The 23372-nt window shown below is 42.4% G+C and overlaps 1 protein-coding gene across 3 annotated transcripts in view; it reads left to right on the top strand.

The window, feature by feature from the left end:
• The window catches only part of agap1 (ArfGAP with GTPase domain, ankyrin repeat and PH domain 1), a 662670-nt gene that overhangs the window by 307661 nt on the left and 331637 nt on the right, over positions 1-23372 (top strand). For all 3 annotated transcript variants that reach the window (XM_078551515.1, XM_078551513.1, XM_078551514.1), the window contains exon 3: positions 3743-3830. In XM_078551515.1, the coding sequence (XP_078407641.1) occupies positions 3743-3830 (88 nt within the window). The remainder of the gene's footprint in view (positions 1-3742; positions 3831-23372) is intronic.

Below are 23372 nucleotides of genomic sequence, written 5' to 3'. Positions count from 1 at the left end.
AAGCTTGGGGGAATATGGACCTTCTTCCACCAGCTGCAATGCTTTTGTTTTTGGCGTGCATTGAGTTGGAATTATATCATAAAGTTGCAGGACATTGAGCAGCTCGGTACCAGAAACATTGCTGAGGTTGGTGCAAAAGTAACAACCTTGGCTTGCTTGGTAGGTGTACAATCCGCAGTGCGAAAATGTGACCCAGGTTTCATGCAAAATTTTTGCTTCATTTTGTTTACACTGGATCGGGAAAAACTACTGCCTGAGAAGTGGGTGTATCCTCTTGAGAAATGTGCCTGCATTTGATTGGTAACGCACTTGACTCTGAGACATAAGGATCCGGGTTCAAGTCCCACTCTGGGATTTGAGCACAAAAAGCACTGAAATGTTGCACTGTCAGAGATGCCATCTTTCAGGTGAGGTCCCAGGTAGAGGTAAAAGATCCTATGGCACTATTTCGAAGAAGAACAGGGAAGTTATCCCAGCGTCTTGGCCAATATCTATCCCTCAATCAACATCACGAAAAAACAATTTATTTGGTCATTATCACGTTGCTGTTCGTGGGAGCTTGCTGTGTGCAAATTGGCTGCTCCGTTTCCTACATTGCAACAGGGACGACTCTTCAAAAATACTTCATTGGCTGTAAAGAACTTTGAAACATCCAGTGGTCGTGAAAAGCACCAAATAAATGCAAGTCTTTCTTTTTTTATTCCTCCTTATGAAATCTGCCCTCAGGAAAGCATGTGATTGGTTTGACCAATTTAGCAATGATTGTAATGGGCACTTTGCAGCCTTGATAAGCTGCATGAAAGTGCTAATAGCTGAAATAACCACACTCATCTTCAATAAGTGCACTTTCTTACTTGCTACCCTCGTTTCAAATAAAAAATTTAGTGATGCAGCTCAAATGTTTAGCTAGCAGTTAAAATTGAGGGAAAGAACTATTTAACTGAAGAAGGGAAGGGAATCTTAATTTCTTGCCAGACACCTACGAGAGCTTTAAAACACACACTTTTGATGTTAAAATTGTTGGACAAAAGAAATTGCAGCAAAAATGGAGGAAAAATGATTGATTTTCTGAAGTTTACTCATCTACATTGCATCACAGACCAATTTGGACAGATGCATGTTGTGTAATGCTGCAAAGGAGGAATGACATGTAAATTAAATTTGAAAGGAAAGGACGATTAAAAGAGACTGCCAAAATAGAGGGACAAAAATTCAGAAAGAGCGAGAAGGGCATCACACCCCTTCGACAGCCTTTGCAAAGGAGGGGACTAAGATGGTGAGGAGCAATAATGAAAGGAAGCCCAAGGTTTAAGGCACGAGTCCATGACTCCTGCTTCATGGCTGATGGAGCAGCCCATGATTCAACCTTCTCTCCCTGTCACCCCACTTGCCTCAGTAATGCAGACTGTCGTACACAACAGGCAGATTCTGTGCCAGTTTCCTGCCTTGGAAAGGCTCAGGCACTGAACAGAGACCCTCTTGCATCAGCTGATGTGTAACTACTTCTATTGTGCAGTTCAGTGCTATTCAACTAGAATGGGAAAACTGTGTGGAAAGTCTTGCTGATTAAATGTGTGTTGGCCGAAAGTTGCTTAAACGGGTGACGATGTTTTGTACCTAGCCTACAGTTGAAATTCTTGTTCTGTGTGCATTTTTTTTTTAGAAAAGGTTGATTCCATTCGGATTTACAGTGGAATTCTGTATTTTCTAAATAGCACAAATGGGAGAGTGATCGGCGGGCAGAGGGGTAGGGTAGCTGTATCCTTTCACATTGATAGGTCTCTTGAACAAACCTCACAGTAGCCAGTTACATGACAGGATGAGGATACGAGGCAGCTTGACTCCCTGCCTTTTTGGTCATAGAATCGCGTACAGCCCCAAGACAGCTAAAGAATAAGAGAGAAAAGAATTTGGTAGGGGTATGGGACATTTAATCTCTTGCAGCTGCGTGGGAGATGTACTGTTAAAATTCAGTAGAATTACTTTAAAGGCACTTTTATATTCTTACTAGGGTGCCAGGAGGCCAGTGTTCAAAGAGCCACCTGCAATTCTGTTAAGTTTGTTGGTCTCTACTGACTGTGGACCTCACCTTTGACAGCCACCCTTGGGACCTGAGTCCTGAATTACATTGGAGCTATAGGATTCTGTACACCCTTTACATTTTCAGCTGCTATTTATAACATTAGAGTAGTGTGCTAGGCCTGAGGTACATTAACTCTTAAAAAATACTTTAAATGAAAGAGCTTGCGTTTACAGAGCACCTTTCACAGCCTCAGCAAAATGCTTTTGGAGTGCAATTACTGTTGTAATTTAAGAAATGTGTCAGTCAATTTGGGGGAGGTGGTGGTGCTGTGGTATTTTCACTGGACTAGTAATTCAGATACCCATGGTAATGCTCTGGGGACCTGGGCTCATGTCCCACCATGGCAGATGGTGAAATTTGAATTCAGTAAAAAAAAAACCTGGAGTTAAAAGTCTAATGACCATGAAACAATTGTCGTAAAAACCCATCTGGCTCACCCTTCAGGGAGGGAAATCTGCTGTCCTTACCTGGTCTGGCCTACATGTGACTCCAGACCAAATCTTATTGACTCTTAATTGGCCTAGCAAGCCACTCAGCTCTCAAAGGCAACTAGGGATGGGCAATAAATGCTGGCCTAGCCAGAGATGCCCACATCCCATGAACGAATATAAAACAAACACAGGTCCCACAAATAACAATGAGACAATGGCCAGCTAATCTGCCCTGTTTTGCTGTGATCCCTATTGGCAAGGACGCTGGGGAGAACTCCCAGCTGTTCTTCGAAATAGTGCCATGGGACATTTAATGTTGACTTGGGGCTGCAGGGCCTCGGTTTAACATCTCATCCAAAAGACAGCACCGCCAACAGTGCAGCACTCCCTCAGTGCTACACTGGGGAGTGAGCCTGAATTTTGTTAATATTTTATTGGAGTGGGATTTGAACCCACAACCTTCTGACTCAGAGGTGAGAGTGCTATCCACTGAGCCGCGTTGTAAGATCCCTAGCCCTTTCCAGACTTGCATTTTGCACTGAGTAGCAATTGCATTCAGCAGGCATGCTCAGTCCGCTTGCCTTGGCCAGTTAGTGGACCCTACAGCTCACAGGCTGCACTGTCTTGAAACGCTGGAAAATCTAGAGATCTTTGCTTCTGTTTGGCATTTATGATCAAGTGAGGGCTTGACTGAATTGGGCTGAAGTTTTTTTTTAAAAGTAGGGTGCTTAAGCAAGAACCAGCGAGGACACTAAAGTATCCACTAAACCCTTGGCAGCCTCACTGCATACTGACCTAAGTACTTACTGCGCACAGAATTTCAAGGGTCTGATTTAAAGCTTTATGGCAACTGCTCTATTCTTTGGATTACTCTCGTCTTGATCATTTAGATAAGGGATTGTATGTAGAATTACATTGAAGCATTCAACTGTTGTTTCACTGGAAGCCAAGAAAACCATTTTTAAACAGGTTTCTGAGATTTCCCATGCTGAATTCTGGAGGTGTATTATTTCACGATTGCTAGAAGTTACAGCCTCTGCCCTGAAAGTGAAATCATAACCAGAGTACTTAAGTGTGTATGTTCATATGGGAACTTGTGAATGAAAATGACTGTGTCTTATGTTGTGCATGATGCTCAGAGTGGTGAGTTGCACCTTGAACCTAATGCTTCCCCAGCTGTCCCTGAGCTAGAAAGGCATCTCATTTAAGCTGCGTCTTTGTCTTTCAGGGAATTGTCGGTAACTTAGCCAGTGGCAAGTCAGCCTTGGTCCATCGGTATCTGACAGGCACCTACGTCCAGGAGGAGTCACCTGAAGGTAAGCAAGGAGCAGTTATGCTTCATTGATCTGTTTCTGTTACAGCACTGAGAGATGGAGAGGGTGACTGTGTTGGAAATGTAGGTCCCTTTAAGTGTAAACCAGGACAAGCTTCAGAGTGAACTGAGAGCAGGTGATGCTCATTGAAGCCTGTACTGAAGAGCTGGGTTTTTGCTTCTGGGCAGGGAGAGGATCCAGAAGGGAAGTGTAGAAACTGGTATTTGTACTGAACTATAGTTTTACAGTAAAACAGTTGTGATTCACAGAATGTTTCCTGCTGTCTGATTCAGTAAATGGACATCCACCTATTAAACAAGGGGCTTATACTGTCCCATCTGCTGATGTCACCTGGCACTATGGTAGGAAACATAGTAAGCAAGCCAACACTTCAATTGAAGATAGTTTTCAGACCTTTCTACTCTTCAGTCTAGATGCTGACTTTAGTGCATTATAACAACTATATAGATAAACTATTGATAATCTAATATACAGATGCAGTGATAAATAGGGTCCACTCCGTTTAGTACATGAGTAAGGTGACTAGGTATTCCCCTGATGAGCAAAGGCAGCATCCATTGCGGAACTAGCTGTTTCGGGCCCCTGTTTGTGCATATCGCGTTTGGTTGGCTGAAATCCCCTGAGTTAGGAAGCTGAAAATCAAGCAAGGATTTCCTCTCCGTCCCTGTTAGAAAGTGAAGGAACATCAGGAAGAGCCATCATATGATGATCTTCGAAGTCCAGCAATTTGTGGGATGTCATCAGCTAAGCTTGCCCATGAAGAGTAGCCATTTAAACGCAGTACCAGAAGACATTTAGCAAGCATCAATCTCTGTCCCATCCAAGAATTGACACCTATCTCCATTAATGGCTGGCTGCCATCTGAGCAACTTCCTGAGCTGGAGTTAGAAGTATTAAATTCACAGGCTGATTTGTGTTTGAGCCATAGAGCTAGTGTGAATAGTTAATTTTGTGACCACATATACCTGCCAGGTTTACTGATCTGTTCTATATGAAAACAAGCTAGCTCTTTCTGCACCAATTACACTGTGAAAAGTACGACTCCTACAGGCAACCTATGACTCTACGTTAGGTGAACTCTGTCACATTGCAGTGTGGTCATCCCCCTCATCTAGGATGTCAATTAAAACATTCAGTGCATAAACAGGCATCTTCTCCAAAAGTAGCAAATGCCTGGGCAACATCTATAATTTACATCGTGGAGGAAATTATATGCTTTTTTTGAAGCTGTGGTCATTCATAATATTCTAAACTTGAAATTTGAAGGCAGTGAAATTTGTGGTCGTGCACTCAACTCCTTGAAGTTGCTTTGAAACAATTATCTTTAATTCTTTTCAAATCTGCAAATGATGGGGTTCCCTCTGCCCAGAGCACAGTATGCTTTGTGACACTTGTCAAATTGATGATAGTGTAGTTGCTCTGTTTTTAATTGTTTCTTAAATTAAAAAAAAAGCTCTATGGAAGTGCATTCCCTGATTATTCAGTCAATAGATGCACCACAGTGTGTGACTGAGCAAAGGCAGTTCCAAGTCCCAACCTTCTAACCCACACTGTGTTAGCTAATCTCCTATGGAATGGTTGTCACTTGGATGCTGCAGTGGATCTCCATGCCCTGGGAAACCGAGCCAAAGTTCCCACTCCAGATCACCATCCACTGGAGAATAGCTTTGAGGTGAAAGTCTTAGCTGTGATGCTCCTTATAGTGGAATAGCTTACAATACTCATTGCTTAGCCTGACATGAGAAGACTGACCCATTGAGTGAGGGCAGTGTGAGCTAGCACCTGTGAAGCTACATAACATTGGCCATTGAGTTACAGACAGTGTGGGGGAGAGAAGCACTTCACTCAATTGGAGGAAACAATTAACAGGCACTGAGCTTCATTTTAAATAAACATGCTTACTAATAGTCTAGAAACAGCCACAGCACTGCCCAGTGTTCAGTGATGGATGTGGGACTCGCCTTGACTGATGTAGCCACATCTGCTGGACACGTGTCTCTGTCACATTCATGTCCATTTTGAAATCTCCAGCAGTGAGTTTCAAATTTCTTTCTCAAGTGGTCCTGCCTATTGTCCATTATGTCCTCGGTGCATCATCCCTGAGCACGCAGCCCCTTAAAATAGACGTACCCATACAGATCTATAATTTAAGATAAAAAAAGAAAAATATTAATAAAGTAGAATTAAGGATGCACATTACTTCTTTTGCCCTTATCTTTGCCTTAACTCTCCCCCCCTACCTCACCATTAAAAGCTTCTTAATCGCAGAGGTGTTTACGTCTGGTCTTTATACCCAGAATAATGCACTGGGCTATTTTTGAGATTGATACTCCTTGTACAAAAATAATTTGTTACTATGTTTTAATGTAAAATCCTTTTTTGTTCCCCCTTATTCACAGTGCAATTTGAATATGTCTGCTATTCTTCTGTTCTCTATCAGTTTCAAAACTGCCTTATTGTGTAATTGCCGCTCTTTATTGGCTAGTGTGTGCTGCCAAAAAGGACTAAATCTCTGCCACAGTTGTTCTCAAATGGCTTTTTCTCACCAAAGTGCATCTTTCTAAATGCATAATATAAAAGCAAAATACTGTGGATGCTGGAAATCTGAAACAAAAACAAAAATTGCTAGAAAAACTCAGCACATCTGGCAGCATCTGTGGAGAGAAAGACAGAATTAACATTTCGAGTCCGTATGACTCTTCTTCAGAACACATGTGTTGCTTTGTTCTGTTGAAATGACCTTGGAGCAGTTTATTGGTTTTTGAAGGCTCGACCCACTGTTTTCCAAAATAACAAAAGCTATCTGCAGGGTCGTTGTGCTTCCCAGACAGTCATTCTGTTAACACTGATCATTGAAATCTACCTAACATGACAGTTAGGCATTGTCCTGCTCAAACAAGAAAATTCTGATATTTACAGACCTGCATTCTCACTTTATCTCTAATCATTAATAATTTAAATAATATGTGATAATGAACAGGTAACGTCAAACTGTGACATGTAGAATTAAATTGGGCCGACTGGTTCAACCAATAAGTGGAGTACCTCCATCTTAATGCAGGAATTATAATAGCTCACCCATTTCCAACATTACCTTTGTGTGGAGAAGTGTATTCCAATTCAGCTGCTAAACTGCATATCCCTACCTGTTGGTGTCACTTTAAACTGTGGCATTCACAAAAGCCTGGCTGCAGTCTGCTTGTCTGCCTGCCTGGTGATACTACAGGGGGAAGGAAATTGATTCCGCCTTGCTCCCCTCATTTTCTACTAGTTTTCTCCCCGTACCCTCTTGTTCCCCCTAAAGATGTTGATGGCTCGCTGTGGTACAATTCTATGTATCTCACCCCAATGGTCAGTGCTCAAATGTGAGTCCAGACAATGAGTGCCACTGGGCGAATGTACTTCTCTGCTCTCCTCCCGTAGAGTTTGATTGCCTTTGGGACACTAACCTCCCCTCAGAACCTACTTCTGGATAAATGATCACGCTGGGGCATCTTGACTAATTGTTCCCTGCTTCAGTGCACTGCGGGCAGTTGGAGCATCCCGACCTCAGCTCAGATCAGCTAACTCAACATAGGCCAGGGATGGAGCTTGGCACCTCTGTATAGTTTAGCCACTCATTTTTTTAACCAGCTGTAACCACTTGTAGAGCCCAAACTATTCTTATGCACACAGTTGAAAAATATCTGCTGCAGCTTTAATTCCCAAATAACCTGTTGTAAATGCATCTCTGTTTGCATTATTGAAATCTACTTTACTGTTTTTATTTCCTGTGTTTGGAGCTCTAAAGCCACGCCTGAATCTGAGCTCTCTTTTCAAACCATGCTTAATGCATTCAGTATCACACTCCAAAGGATCGATGCTAGGAGCCCTGTTTAAAGAAAAACACTTGATACTGATGAAATAAAAGAACTGCAGTTTGCCAACTAAATGACTGAACGGGAAGCAACCTTGAGCTTTTAACTGATGTATTCAGGTTAAGACATTTAGAGATGTGTGCTTGTGCAAAATAGGTCGTGCACAAATGATCTGGGGGATTAAGTTAAAAAGAAGCACAGTTGTGTTTGGTTTAATGGCATGCACTAGGCAATTTCAGAGCAGTAATTGTGTGCCTTCAGTCATACTGTTACTGATGACTGGCTGTTCCATTCTTTGCAGACATGGATGCAGGTAATTGTACTCTGTATAATCGTGGCAGCAGATCCTCTCTTCAGGAAGGAAGAGGTTCCAGCATTGTACAGTAGAGTTCTGATTGTTCAGTGTACCCATCTTTGTAGTGTTGACACATCTCAGTCTGTTTGTCCATCAGACACCTCGCATAGTAAATCCCATGTTTTCTGTTAGAATAACCATTTCAGTGGCAAAATAGCATCTGTATTTGTTTGTTTCTTTTTTTGGAATGTGAAAAATGCCTGACTCTTTTACCCATTGCTGGAAAAAATAATTCCTGCTGTATGACCATCTGTATTTTTTGGCTAATGGACTCGCACTGCAACCGCAATAAAGTTGCCATGGTAACATCATGGCAAGTGGCACCTGGAGGGTACTTAGTGGAGAACCAATACTCTAATTAGCTGTTTGATGTGATTAGCTTTCACTTTCTATTGAAGAAGCCTGACTCCAGGGAAACCTATTAATTCAAGGATTTCTCCCTCTACCTCTCTTCACCCATCCCCATCCTCCATTTCCTCCTACCACTCCACCCCCCAATTTCAGAAAGCAGATCCGCTAAGGTATCAGAATGTTAACTCTATGCATCCAACATGAAAGTCAGGTCGTGGGCAATCAGATTTCTGACCCTGCCATGGCACCGGAACGGCACTTATCAAAGGCACAAATGACAGCCTGTGTGACTGTTACAAAGGCAAACTAGCCCTCCTCTCCCTTCTCCACCTGTCTGCAGCCTTTGGCATAGTTGATCACAGCATCTTCCTGTAAAGTTTCTCCACTGTCGTCCAGCTGGATAGAACTGCACTCAGCTGGTCCCATTCTTATCTATCTAATCATACCAGAGATTGGCCATCAATAGCTTCTCTTCCCATTCTCTCTGGAATTCCTCCAATTTATCCTTCCACCCCCCAAACACCAACCATTATTCATCTACACGCTGTCCCTTAGCAAGAGAATCTGCCAAAAATATGGCATCAGTTCCCACAAGTATGCTGACGATACCCAGGTCTACCTCACCACCCCCTTTCTCAACCCCTACACTATCTCTAAATTGTCGGACTGCTTATCCGACATCCAGTACTGGATGAGCAGAAATTTTCTCCTATTAAATATTGGGAAGACTGAAGCCATTGTCTTCTGACAGAAACTTCATTCCCTCACCATTAACTCTGTCCCTCTCCCTAGCAACTGTCTTGAGGCTGAAGTAACTGTTTGCAATCTCAATGTCAGATTGGACTGCGAGATGAACTTTCAACCCCATTACCGCACCGTCACTAAGACCGCCTGTTTTTACTTGCGTAACATTGTGCACCTCCGCCCCTGCCTCAGTTCTTTTGAAACCTCATCCGTGACTTTGTTACTACTAGACCTGACTATTCCAACGCACTCCTGACCGGCTCCCACGTTGTACCACCTATAAACTCGAGATCGTCCAAATCTCTGCTGCCCATGTCCTTACTCATACCAAATCCCATTCACCCATCAGCCTTGTGCCTAGTGACCTACATTGGCTCCTAGTTAAGAAACGCCTCAAATTTAAAATTCTCATCCTTGTTTTCAAATCTCTCCACCACCTTGTCCCTCCCTATCTCTGTAATTTCCTCCAGCCCCACAACCCTCCTGAGATATCTGTGCTTCTCTAATTCCGGCCTCTTGAGCAACTCCGATTTTAATTGCTTCACCATTGATGCCCATGCCTTCAGCTGCTTGGGCCCTAACCTCTGGAATTCCCTCCCTAAATCTCTCCATCTCACTGTCTTCCTTTAAAACTTATCTCTTAGACCGAACCTTTGATCATCTGCCCTAATATCTCCTTATGTGGCTTGTTGTCAAAATTGGTTTTAAAATGCCTCTGTGAAGCACCATGGGATGATTTGTTACGTTAAATGTGCTATATAAATACAAGTTGTAGTTGGGTAGAAACCAGGTGCTTCCCCTAGTGGAAAAATGGGAATGGCAGTTAGACAGTCAGTCAGCTCACACCAACTCCCTGTGGCCTCCTTATGACCAGTCCAGGCTCGCGAGTGGGTCTACATTTTGATGAATGCCATCTGGGGACCTAGGTATTTGAAAAAAAACAGAAGCTATGTGCAATAAACAAGAAAGGAAGTGTGTTATGGAATCGAAAAGCTCTCTTCCTCCAATTTATACCCAGTTTGCTGACATTTCTATAACCAAAACTACACCCTGCAATTATTTTTCCTCTACATGCCTTACAATAGGCCTGTCCTATAATGGAAGACAATCAATTATTGGAACATTGTTCGTTCAGCATATTTATATTTCTGGAAGGTGTAGCTGCTTGTGATTTTTTTTGTCTCTACGCTTCTGTTCCTATCTTGTGTAAAAGTTCTTTTTGTGAAGGAAAAGTTTCAAAATCTTTATATAAGTGAAGCTTTGTTGCTGTGCTGATAACAAGTTGGTTGAGAAAGGTTCCAAAGGCCTCACTTGAAGCATGTATTGCTTTACTTCATATCTGTTTTGAAGGTCCTGGCTCCTGCTGAGATGTTGTTCTCTTTGGAAGAGTTATTTGCCAACGTCCCACCAAAATGACAATTATTCAGGTGTGATCTCTCTCCACACATGTGGTTCCCATCTCACTCTTTGTCCACTTGTACACTTTACAATAGAGTCATAGAAAGATTTATGGCACAGAAGGCGACCATTCAGCTCATCATGTCTGTACCCGGAATCTTTCTATGCCATTGGATAATGACCCAAAGCAAAAATACTTGGCTGACCCTACTCCCCTCCTCCTGAGCCCAGATGTTGAGCTCAATTATAGAACCCCTAAGAATGCCTCAGTTAAGATCATCCAACTCTGTGTAGATGATCCAATTCTGTGGGCCAACCCCATTCTACATTGCACATTTACTAACTGAGTCCTTGGAGAAGTACAAATTTGGAACGTTCACCAGACTAGTATGACTGGCTTACTGTCTTAAAAGAAAACCGAGTGTTCTAATATAAGCAATGCCTGAAACCACATTCTTTACAAGGATGATACCAGAAACACATGGGTATGCATATCAGGAAAGGACTGAGAGGCTGGATCTCTTTTCTCTTGAAAATAGATGGCTGAGGGATAACCAAGTAGGGGTCTTTAAAATTACAAAAGGTTTTGATAGGATAAAGAGAGAATGTTTCCTCTTGTGGGGAAGAGCATAATTAGAGGCCATCAATATAAGATAGTCCACCAAGAAATCCAATAGGGAATTTGAAAGAAACATGTTTACCCAGAGAGTGGTGAGAATGTGGAACCTACTACCACAGGGAATGGTTGAAGTGAATAGTATAGATGTATTTAAGGGGAAACTAAACAAGTATGTGAAGGAGAAGATACAGTGATAAATTTAATTGAGAAAAGATGGAAGGAGGCTTGAGACGAGCATAAATATCGGCATGGACTGATTGGGCTGAGTGGCCTGTTTCCATGCCATAAATCAGATGTAATCCAGTCCCAGGCAGCATTCCAACCTGAAAGATGGGCATAGTTTGACACGAGCCTCCTGTGTAATTTTAAAACTATGACCTCGAGTATAAAGAGAGAGTCAAGTTAGGTGTCTGTAAACCACCATTCTATATCTGTTCTGGCCTGTTAAATGCATATGAAGAATTAATTGCCCCTGGGCAATCAGCACAGTCATTTCTGATCACCAGAGAGGCTGCTATGGTTGCTCTCCATTCAAGAAGCTTTTATGCATGTTACCATTTTGACAGCACGTATGGCATCAACCAAAATGAATTGACCCAGAAATGCTTCCTGATGTCACTACAGTTAATTATTGCAGCTCGTTGAGCAGCAATTTTTCTTGCAGGTTGGTTTATAGGTGCTTCTGTACAAAGCAGGACAGTGCCATCTTGTCTGTGCATTAAAGGTAGTCAATAGCATCTAGTTAACCCATTATACAGCACCATAGAATATTACAGCACAGAAGGGAGACTGTTTGGCCCATTGAGCCTGTGCTGGCCATTTTGAAGAGCAATCCGGTTAATCCCGCTCCCTCACTCTTTCCCCATATCCCTGCAATTTTTTTCTCTTGCAAGTATTTATTTAATTACCTTTGAAGGTTCCTATTGAATCTGTGTCCAACAGCCCATCAGTCAGAACTTTCTAGATCCTAACCGCTCGTTGTTTAATAGTTTCTCCTCATGTCGCCTCTGACATTCTTTTGCCAAACACCTTGAACCTGTGCCGTCTGCTTAATGACCACATTGGGAGCAGTTTCTCTTTATTTACTCACCTTCATGATTTTAAACGCCTCTATCAAATCTCCTCTTAGCCTTCTGCCCTATAAGGACAACAACCCCAGCTGCCCCAGTCTATCCATTATACTTTTTAAATTAAAGTTGTATTTTTTTTTGTTCAGTTTGTGGCAAAATGTTTTCATCGTGGGAAATAGAGGGACTGAAACTATTGAGAATCTCTTCCTCCCTCCACTCTGCCAACCCACAAAATTAAGTTGCACAGACAGAGAATCACCACATTAAAATCTGGCTCTTGCATAATCAGTGCTACATCCAGTTACATTGAAGCGTGTAATGCTCTGAAAAGTTCCCAGCAAAATGCTGCTTAACGGTGAGCAGAAAAAGCTCAAAATTTCCTTGCAATCCTTTCATCACTGTCTGTTAAAACCAGGTTAGACATTGCTGAAGGTGATGCAACATGCGGAAATCACAGAAAAAAGGTGATGTGCTTTACCAAACTGCTGCAGAAGATTCTTGTGCCTGCCTGGGACCTGAGCCTAGTTCCAAAAATTTTTGTTTAAACCCTTTCATTGTCTCAAACCCAATGATAAAAATAATCGTGTCACTGCCATACGTTCAGCCAGTCTTTGGAAGTGTGTGTGTTCTGAACACTTCTGGTATCTAACCAATTATGTGTTGGAACCCTGCGGCAGATCGTCCTCTGCCCAAGATTCTACCACATTTAATATTGAAGGTTTTGCTTTCGAATGCCAAGCCACGTGTACCTTTCTGCTGCATGTATGCCAGAGATGGAATCCAGATTGCGTTGTGGAGGCCTGAATAGGGATTTCCTCTTCTGAGGGCATTTAACTCGTGGGGCCCAATTTCAACCCTGTGTAAGTGAATGGATTTTGAGTGAGTTGAAACTTCGCCAGTGATTTTAAAAGCCAAACTCACTACTGCTGTTCTGTTGGTACATTATTGACCTTGTTCATTCCATAAAATAGCAATGATCAGCTATGAAATCTGTAAGTCAACAAGGAGGATTTTTCCATTTAGTTACACCAAAGGGTTGGGAGGAGGCTTGTGCAGACTACAGAATGATGGCACAGACCCACTGGGGCCGAATGGCCTGATCCTGCACTGTCAACTCCATGCAATATAAAATCCTTCTAGTCCCTCGTGTTTATCTAGCTTCCCCTTAAATGGTTTGCCCCACCACTCCAAGTGGTTGCGTGTTCCACATTCTAACCACGCTATGGGTAAAGACGTTTCTCCTGAATTTCCTATTAGATTTATTAATTAATATATTGTATTTTTGTCCTCTTGTTGTAGACTCTCTTGCAAGTGGAAACATTTTCTCCATGTCTACCCTTTCATAATCTTGAAGCCCTATGTCAGGTCACCCCTCAGCCTTGTCGTTCATTGTGAAAAGATCCCTCGTCTGTTCAATTTTTAAAAATATTTTACGGGATGTGGGCATTGCTGGCAAGGCCAGCATTTGTTGCCCATCCCTAATTGTCTTGTTAGGCCATTTCAGAGGGCAGTTAAGAGTTAAACAAGTTGTTGTGGGTCTGGAATTACATGTAGGACAGACCAGGTAAGGATGGCAGAATTCCTTCCCTAAAGAAGGACATTAGTGAATCAGGTGGGTTTTTACAGCAATCGATGGTCACCATTACTGAGACTAGCTTTCAATTGCAGGTTATTAATTGAATTTAAATTCCACCAGTTGCCATGTTGGGATTTGAACCCATGTCCTCAGAGCATCAGCCTGGGCCTCTGTGCCACTGTCTCTCCTTCAATCTTTCCTGACAAACATCCCTCCCTCTGCCAATCCCACTGATAATGTGGCTGGAAAGTATGAATGATCATTTTGATTTCATTGCAGTCGACACAAGGATTTTGAATAACGTGCCTTTGCCTGGCACCTGTAATGATAGATTACAGCAAAATACAAGTACACCATGAATCGGCCAGCATTGTCCCTTCAAATTGTTTCCTTCCTGAGATTTGAGCTCAGCTGTAGGCTAGATGGTGTTAATTATTAGCCCCTTACCAGTGATTAATCAGTCTTACAGTGGATTGAATCTCAAGTTTAAAATTGATGAAGATTTTATTGACTAGTTTAACACTGTTACTCTCAATTATCTCCCGTGAGTACAACTTTGGTTAACAGTTGCCCACAGAAGATGAGTGTTCATACACCCTTACAAAATGCTTCTTATTCCGTTGCCAATGATTGTAACTGAGGCTTGTGAAAGGCAAACTTTGTGCTATTCAGTGCACATTTGATGGAAGCATGTGTATTAAATTATTCATTTATTTTACTGTGGATTTATGCACCCCCCCCCCGCCCCATACAAGAGTGAAATTTATAGAATCTCTTTTTAAATTTTGTCTCTTAACCTGAACTTTTCACTTTCTCCCCATTTCTATTCCTGAGGTACTCTGGGTGCTGGCAGCATTGTGATATCTCATGCAAGCTGACATTGAACAGTGGGAATCAGATAACCCGTGCACTGACCATTTGCCTGGAAGAACCTGATCATTCTCTTACCTATAGCACTAGACTGCCCTGCTACTTGTACCTGACCTGTGTTGTATTCAATCAGTGAGCCGTCAAAGTAGATTCCACTTTAAGACTGAGTTAGGCAAGAGGAACTGTAGGGTCCATTTTCCTGGTACGCCTCAGTCCTGACATAGCATATCCAAAAGAGGTTGTTCAGCCCATCTAGTCTACGCAAGTGTCTATGCTCCGCATTAACCTCCTCCCACCCTCCTTCATCTCTACCCTGTCCAAGTGTCCTTCTATTCCTTGCGCCCTTGTACTTAAGCTTTCCCTTAAATGTATCTATGCCATTCACCTTAACTATTCCCTGTGTTAGCAGGCTGCCCATTCTCCCCACTTTTTTGAGTAAAGAAGTTTCCCCTGAATTTTAAACTGGATTTGTTATTATGTTCATGGCCCTTAGTTCTGGATTCCCCCTACAAGTAGAAACATCTCTGTGATTAAGTCCAGAATGCTGGATTATTCTTTCCGGGGCCATTAAGAAGGCTTGGAGACTCCTCTGGTTGGGAGTGTCTAGTTCAGATGAAAAGGGAAGGAGGTTTTAGCACTGTGGCAGAGGTCGCAGGTTACAGGTCTATATGTACTGTTAGTATCCACACATTTTTAAAGTTAACAAAAAATCCTGATGAGTGACTCAAACTCATTTCAAGCTTGCTCAGCAGACTGTAATGAGCAATCGATGGGCTGTTAAACACTGGCAGCAATGGCTACCACATTGTGTTTTAACCTTGACATCTCAATAGAAGTAGCATTTATTGAACTCTTAGATTAAATTGGGTGGTTAATTATATCAAATAGACATGTAGGCTATTAAGATTGTCTGACACCTTTAGGAGTGCAGGTAGAGTGAGATAATAAGAACAGGTAGCAATTAGCCTGTTAAATATAGGCAGTATATCTCAATTAAGAGTATTCCACTAGATTAACACAGATAAAATGCCGTCTTGCTTCATAAAAAGGCGTATATGGATTTAATTTTGAATATTATGCAGATATCAGGTCGTTATTTGTGGTTGCTGGGCATTATCAAACTAAGTACTTATGACAGGATCATTCATAGCAGTCCAATTCATTTGTGGCATTGATTTATTGAGCTGGAACATGGCATCTCTTGGCATGTCCTGTTAAACTTTTTCCCGAACCCTTCAGCTTGAAAATTTCCTGTTATCTAACTTGCTGACGGTGCGAGCTGATAACCTAAAGCTGCCAGCTAGGGTAGCGGGCACCTGGGAAATTGGTGAACGGCGGGAGCAACAGTCTGTGCTCCTTAACCAATAAGATATAAGGTTTGAGAAAGAAACAGGAATGATGGATAAGGAAATAGGGTGAATTAGAGACAAATCAGGTACAGAAGGAGAAATAAAGCAAGAGAAAGAAGTTTGGATAAAAAGAGAGAAAAAGAAATAACAAAAAGCTTTTTAAAAACTGACATTTCTAACAATTAGTACCTGAAGGAATGACATTGAACAGTTTAAGTTGTTCCCTGTCTTTAACAATTCCATTAACAATTAAACATTAAAATTGCTTCCAATGTTAAATTTCAGCCCTAACTTTCTGTGGTGAACTTAATGGGTAATTAATGTACAAATTCAGCAGGTTCTTGTAAATAATGGGGACGCCAAGGGCACAATGTTCTTTGTATGAAGCAAAGAGCAGAGCGACATGAATCAACCAACAAGTTCTGGTGATTTGCGATTCACAGCATATCTCCTAAACCATTCTTTTTATTTGTTCCTGGGTTGCGAGTGTCACTGGCAATGCCAGCATTTATTGCTCATTCCTAATTGCCCTTGAACTGCTGCAATCCATGTTGTCCAGAGTGCTTTTTCTTTTCTGTAGCAGTTCGATGCAACTGAGTGCCTTGCTCAGCCTTTTCAGAAGGCAGTTAAAAGTCACTCACATTACTGTGGGTCTGGAATCACCTGTAGGCCAGACCAGGTAAGGACAGCAAATTCCCTTCCCTGGAGGGCACATGTGAATCAAATGGGTTTTTATGACGACCTGGTAGTTTCATGATCATTAATGATGAGACTAGCATTTGATTCCAGATTTATTAATTAATTGAATTTAAATTCCCACATTTGCCATGGTGAGATTTTAACTAATGTCTTGAAACATTAATTCAGGCCTCTGGATTACTAACACAAAAACAAAAATAGCTGGAAAAACTCAGCAGGTCTGACAGCATCTGTGGAGAGGAAGACAGTTAACGTTTCGAGTCCGTATGACTCTTCATCAGAGCCAAAGAGAAATAGAAATGAGGTGAAATATAAACCATTTAAAGGGGTGGGACAGGGAGCTGGATAGAGGGCCAGTGACAGGTGGAGGCAAAGGAGAGATTGACAAAGATGTCATAGACAAAAGGTCAAAGAGGTGTTGACGATGGTGATATTAGCTAAAGGATGTGCCAATGGTGACATTAAGGGTAGAAAGCAGGATGAGCAAGTGACAGATGGCCCGAGTAGGGGTAGGGTGGGGGGGAAGAGATCAAAATAGGCTAAAAGGTGGAGATAAAACAATGGATGGAAATAAATTTTAAAATAATAATAGAAATAGGTGGGGGGGAAAATATTTAAAAATATATAATAATTATTAGGAAAAAGGGGATTGAAAAGTGGAGTGAGGGTGGAGGAGAGAGTTCATGATCTGAAGTAGTTGAACTCAATGTTAAGTTTGGAAGGCTGTAAAGTGTCTAATCAGAAGATGAGGTGCTGTTCCTCCAGTTTGCATTGAGCTTCTTTGGAACATTGCAGCAGGCCAGGGATGGACATATGGGCATGAGAGCAGGGTGTTGTGTTGAAATGGCAAGCGACAGGGAGGTCTGGGTCATGCTTGCGGACAGACCGAAGTTGTGCCGCAAAGCGGTCACCCAGCCTGCGTTTGGTCTCTGGATTACTAGTCCAGTAACATTACCACTATGCTACCTTCCCCCGTTTGAACCTTGATAACTGTGAGCATTGTTAACAAAATGTTACTATTCCAACAAGATCTGGCCAGTGTGTGGTGAGTGAATTAAGAGATGTTAACAACATAATTACATTGCATAAATGTTATCAGCACCACTGAGCTGTTACTGTCCTTCTACCATTTCAGTGCTGAAGCTCTCACACATTTATTCAATTAACACTAGTTAAAACCATAATTTACGGCATTTGGTGACATCTGGACACGTTTGTTTTTGCTGTTGTGAAATAATGCTGAGGCACTTGGACAGGAAGAGCCTGACAGTGCTTTCGAAGAGCACATAAGCATTTAAAGTTTCTTCAAACTGAAAGAATAAACCATCCTATGTACTAAGTATGGGACGTGCCCCATTCAGCACCCTGGTATTTACTGACTCACTCCTCCCTATCTCTGTAACCTCCTCCAGTCCTACAACACCCCCCACCACCCCCAAGATCTCTGCGTTCATCCAATTCTGGCCTATCATGAATGCCCCATTTCTTTCTCCCCTCCATTGGTGGCTGTGCCTTCAGTTGAAAGGCGTTAAGCTCTGCAATTCCCTCCTTAAACTTCTCTGTCTCTTCAGCTTTCTCTCCCTTTTTAAGATGTTTCTTAAAAGCTATGTTTTTGACCGAGCTTTTGCTCGCTTGTCCTAACATCCCATTCTATGGCTCGGCATCACTTTCTGTCTGCTGACGCTTCTATAAAGTGCCTTGGAACATTTACGATGTTAAAGATACTATATAAATGCAATTTGTTGCTGAAGTACTGAACAGAAGCGAGCATTAGTAAATTCTTTAAACTCTTCCTCATTGAATTCCCCGAATAAGTGCATTGTTGGATACTGGTTGGAATTGCTGAGCTAAGTGCTGCATAATTCTACAAGTGAGATATGGTTTAAATGGTGCAATTGCTCAACAACTTTGGTTAGTGACCGTGTTAGCTGATAACTCAATTCCCTGGTGCTGTTGGCCTGAATTAACCAACTACCCTAATAATATCAGCAATTGTTGTTCAACCAAAAAAGCGCAGAAGTAAACAGAGTATTTCCAGCATTTTCTATTTGTATTGAAGAGTATTAACTGGGGTGTGGGAACCAGAAGATAACATTGGAGAGGAATATCAAGGGGCACAGAATACTTGAAGAGATAGAGATAGCTAGCACTAGAGTAGGAAATAGTAATAGATGGGGTCAGGGTAAAGGAGACAGTAATAGAGTCTAAATCAGGGTTACTGTGCATTTATGTGAATGCACCAAGTGTGGTAAATAAGACTAATGAGATCAGGCACAGGTTGCCATGTGGAAATATGTTGATGTGGCTATAACAGAGACCAGGCTCAAAGAAGAACTGAGTGTTAAATATCCCTGGATACAAGGTGTTCAGGAAAGATAGGAAATGAAGAAAAGGGGGAGGGGCGGCAGTATTGATTAAGGATTAATTAATTGTTTTGATTAATTTCTCCTTAAACTCCTCTTACTTCCTCCAAATAAAAGGTGTGGCTATGGGTACCCGCATGGGCCCCAGTTATGCCTGTCTCTTTAGGGGGTATGTGGAACATTCCTTGTTCCAGTCCTACTCCGGCCCCCTCCCACAACTCTTTCTCCGGTACATCGATGATTGCTTCGGTGCTGCTTCATACTCTCGCCTGGACCTGGAAAAATTTATTAATTTTGCTTCCAATTTCCACCCCTCCATCATTTTCACATGGTTCATCTCTGACACTTCCCTTCCCTTTCTTGACCTCTGACTCAATTTCTGGTGATAGACTGTCCACCAATATTCATTACAAGCCTACCGACTCCCACAGCTACCTCGACTACAGCTCCTCACACCCCATTTCCTGTAAGGACCCCATCCCATTCTCTCAGTTCCTTCGCCTCCGTCGCATCTGTTCTGATGATGCCACTTTCAAAAACAGTTCCTCTGACATGTCTTCCTTCTTCCTTAACCGAGGTTTTCCACCCACAGTGGTTGACAGGGCCCTCAACCGTGTCCGGCCCATCTCCCGCGCATCCGCCCTCACACCTTCCTCTCCCTCCCAGAAACATGATAGGGTCCCCCTTGTCCTCACTTATCACCCCACTAGCCTCCACATTCAAAGGATCATCCTCCGCCATTTCCGCCAACTCCAGCATGATGCCACCACCAAATGCATCATCCCTTCACTCCTCCGGCGGCATTCCGCAGGGATTGTTCCCTCCGGGACACCCTGGTCCAATCCTCGATCACCCCCTACACCTCAACCCCCTCCCACGGCACCTTCCCATGCAACCGCAGAAGGTGCAACACCTGCCCCTTTACTTCGTCCCTCCTCACCGTCCAAGGGCCCAAACACTCCTTTCAAGTGAAGCAGCATTTCACTTGCACTTCCCTCAATTTAGTCTACTGCATTCGCTGCTCCCAATGTGGTCTCCTCTACATTGGAGAGACCAAATGCAGACTGGGTGACCGCTTTGCGGTACACCTTCGGTCTGTCCGCAAGCATGACCCAGATCTCCCTGTCGCTTGCCATTTCAACATACCACCCTGCTCTCATGCCCACATGTCTGTCCTTGGCCTGCTGCAATGTTCCAGTGAAGCTCAACACAAACTAGAGGAACAGCACCTCATCTTCCGATAGGCACTTTACAGCCTTCCGGACTGAATATTGAGTTCAACAACTTTAGATCATGAACTCTCTCCTCCATCCCCACCCCCTTTCCGATCCCCCCCTTTTTCCTATAATTTATATATAATTTTCTTTTCCCACCTATTTCCTTTATTTTAAAATGTATTTCCATCCATTGTTTTATCTCTACCTTTTAGCCTATTTCGATCCCTTCCCCTCACCCCACCCCCACTAGGGGTATCTGTACCTTGCTCATCCTTTCTACCCTTAATGTCACCATTAGCACATTTCTTAGCTAATATCACCACCGTCAACACCTCTTTGTCCTTTTGTCTATGATATCTTTTGGCAATCTCCACTTATCACTGGCCCTCTATCCAGCTCTACCTGTCCCACCCCCCACACCCCCTTAAACCAGCTTATATTTCACCTCTTTTCTATTTTTCCTTAGTTCTGTTGAAGAGTCATACAGACTCGAAACATTAACTGTGTTCCTCTCCACAGATGCTATCAGACCTGCTGAGTTTTTCCAGGTATTTTTGTTTTTGTTATAGATAGGGAGAAGCTGTTCCCACTCATGAAAGGATTGAGAACGAGAGGGCACAGATTTAAAGTAATTAGTAAAAGAAGCAAAAGTGATACGGGAAGAAACTTTTTTATGCAGCAAGTGGTTAGGGTTTGGAATACACTGCCTGACAGTGTGGTGGAGGCAGGTTCAATTGAAGCATCCAAAAGGGAATTAGACTGTTATCTGATAGGGAAGAATGTGCAGGGTTATGGGGATAAGGTGGGGGAAAGGCACTAGGTGAATTGCTCATTCAGAGAGCCATTGCAGACACAATGGGCCGAATGGCCTCCTTCTGCGCCGTAACAATTCTGCTATCTTGTGATTAATGTTCATTTATCATATTTATTTTCAAAATTGCAGGCTTAGGAGACGAAATTTTAATGCTTTTATGTAACAAAAACTTGTTTGCTGAATTCGTTTAGTTGCATGAATGCACCTACAAGTTATTTTGGCATGTTGAATAACCAGTGGAATAGTGGTCATACACTTCCCTGTGGAGACTGTTTCTGGTATTCAGTTACAGCATGTGCGGAATGTGCAGTGACGCATGTCCTACAGGAGTGTGCACAGATGTTTGATCATTGTGCATGTGTTTATAATTGTTCAACTGAGAGCTTGATTGCTGGGCCTTTACTTTTCTGGCCATGTTATGTTTTCTAAAGCCCTATTGTTTAGAACGCTGGCTTTACACTAAGTCATAAATTCATACGATCATACATTCAGCCGTTGTGCCTGTGTTTGCTCATTGAAAGAGATTTTCAATTTGCTCTATCCTTGCAAATTCCTCTTTTTCAAGTATTTATCCAGTTCCCTTTTGAAAGTTACTATTGAATCTGCTTCCACCAACCTTTCAGGCAGTGCATTCTAAATCACACCAACTTGCTGTGTAAAAAAAATAATTCCCATGGGCTTTTGCTTAATTATCTTAAATCTGTACCACCTGGTTACCAACCCTCTTGACTGTGGAAACAATTTGTTTATATTTACTTTATCAAAACCTCTCATATGCCCATAAATCAAAAATCTCCATGTTCGAACTGTTCAGTGAAAAATCATGGAACTGGGTGAAGCTTCTGGAATAGACTGCCTCCGACAGCGAAAGCATACACATCAAAATGGAAATGGAGAGATACAGAATTAGGCTTGAGGCCAGGATAATATTAAATTGGATTGCACATGGTGTAACATGGTCTAAGCCTTCGAGAAAGCTAGATGAATCACCTCTCCATGTTCCAATCCATTGTTAAGCCCTTTCATTTAGTTTCTCACGTAGGATTTTGTACTCTCGGGATTTATAGAGGTAGGAAAGACTAGTGGTGAGAAGATGTGAAGACAGAAGGCCATGCGCCATCATTGAAAATTGTTAAACTGCTAGCTGAAAGCACAGATCACTTTCCTTTCTGCTTCTGAAAATGGTATTTAATCATCGTCCGTCTTTAAAAATAGAGTTTTGTACAGATTTGCAATTAATTCCAAGATCCATATCTATCTGGTTTTATTTAATAGTCTAAGTTTAAGCAGCATGCACTGTTCAAGAAACGGAGCGAGCTGGTTTGGGACTCTGCCACCATGTGGAAGCTATATTTCTACCCGGTGCCTAGCATCCTCCCCCCCCCTACTCCTGAAGGGACTGATTAGAGCCACAACAGGGGAACTGTTGCACCTCAGCATGTGGCCGGTCATCATCCATTGTGACGTTATTGGGCGATTAGTCAGTTCTGGGATACCTGAGGCCAGTTGTATTACCTTAGCATCATCTGGGCTGAGTTTGAACTGCTCAGCATAGACTGCAGAACAAACCATGGCCCACCAATGTCTTATGTGACTTTGGACCATAGTGGTCGGTGGAAATACCAACTGAGTCAGTGGGGCAATAAAGACTTAAATGAAAATAGACCAATCCTTTTTTTTTGTTTATCCTGCTCTTTTCTTGATCATTTAGGACTGAGATAAGGGGACAAGGGGAATGGGCAAAGTGGAGGAAGGTGGATTTAAGGTAAATGGCCAGCCATGATCTTGCTGAATGATGGAGCAGGCTTAAAGGGCTAAAAAGCCTTCCCCAGCTCCTGTTTTTCCATATTTTTATGTTTCTAGAGTAGAAACATTCTTTCTGGGTCGCTGCTTCCCAGAGGAATGTGGCACAGAACCAGAAACAAAATTCTCCCATCTATTGAAAGCAAGTTGGTGATAAGGACCAGCAGCATCAGGGCCTAGCAACAACAACAACTTGCTTTTATATAGTGCCTCCAGCATCCCAAGGCACTTCACAGGTGGGTAATTAAACAAAATTTGAGTCCGAGCCATGCCATGAGATAATAGAGCAGGTGACAAAAAGCTTGGTCAAAGAAGACGGTTTTAAGGAGTGTTTTGGAGGAGGGAGAGTCAAAGTGATTTAGGGAGGGTATTCTAGAAATTGGGGTTTAGGCAGCTGAAGGCAAGGCCAGCAGCAGTGGGGCAGTTAAAATTGGGGTGT

This window comes from Cetorhinus maximus, chromosome 11 (assembly GCF_964194155.1).
Source record: "Cetorhinus maximus chromosome 11, sCetMax3.hap1.1, whole genome shotgun sequence".
Classification (NCBI taxonomy): Eukaryota; Metazoa; Chordata; class Chondrichthyes; order Lamniformes; family Cetorhinidae; genus Cetorhinus; species Cetorhinus maximus.
The sequence above is the reverse complement of the archived record's forward strand: the minus strand, read 5'-3'. Positions and strand labels throughout refer to the sequence as shown.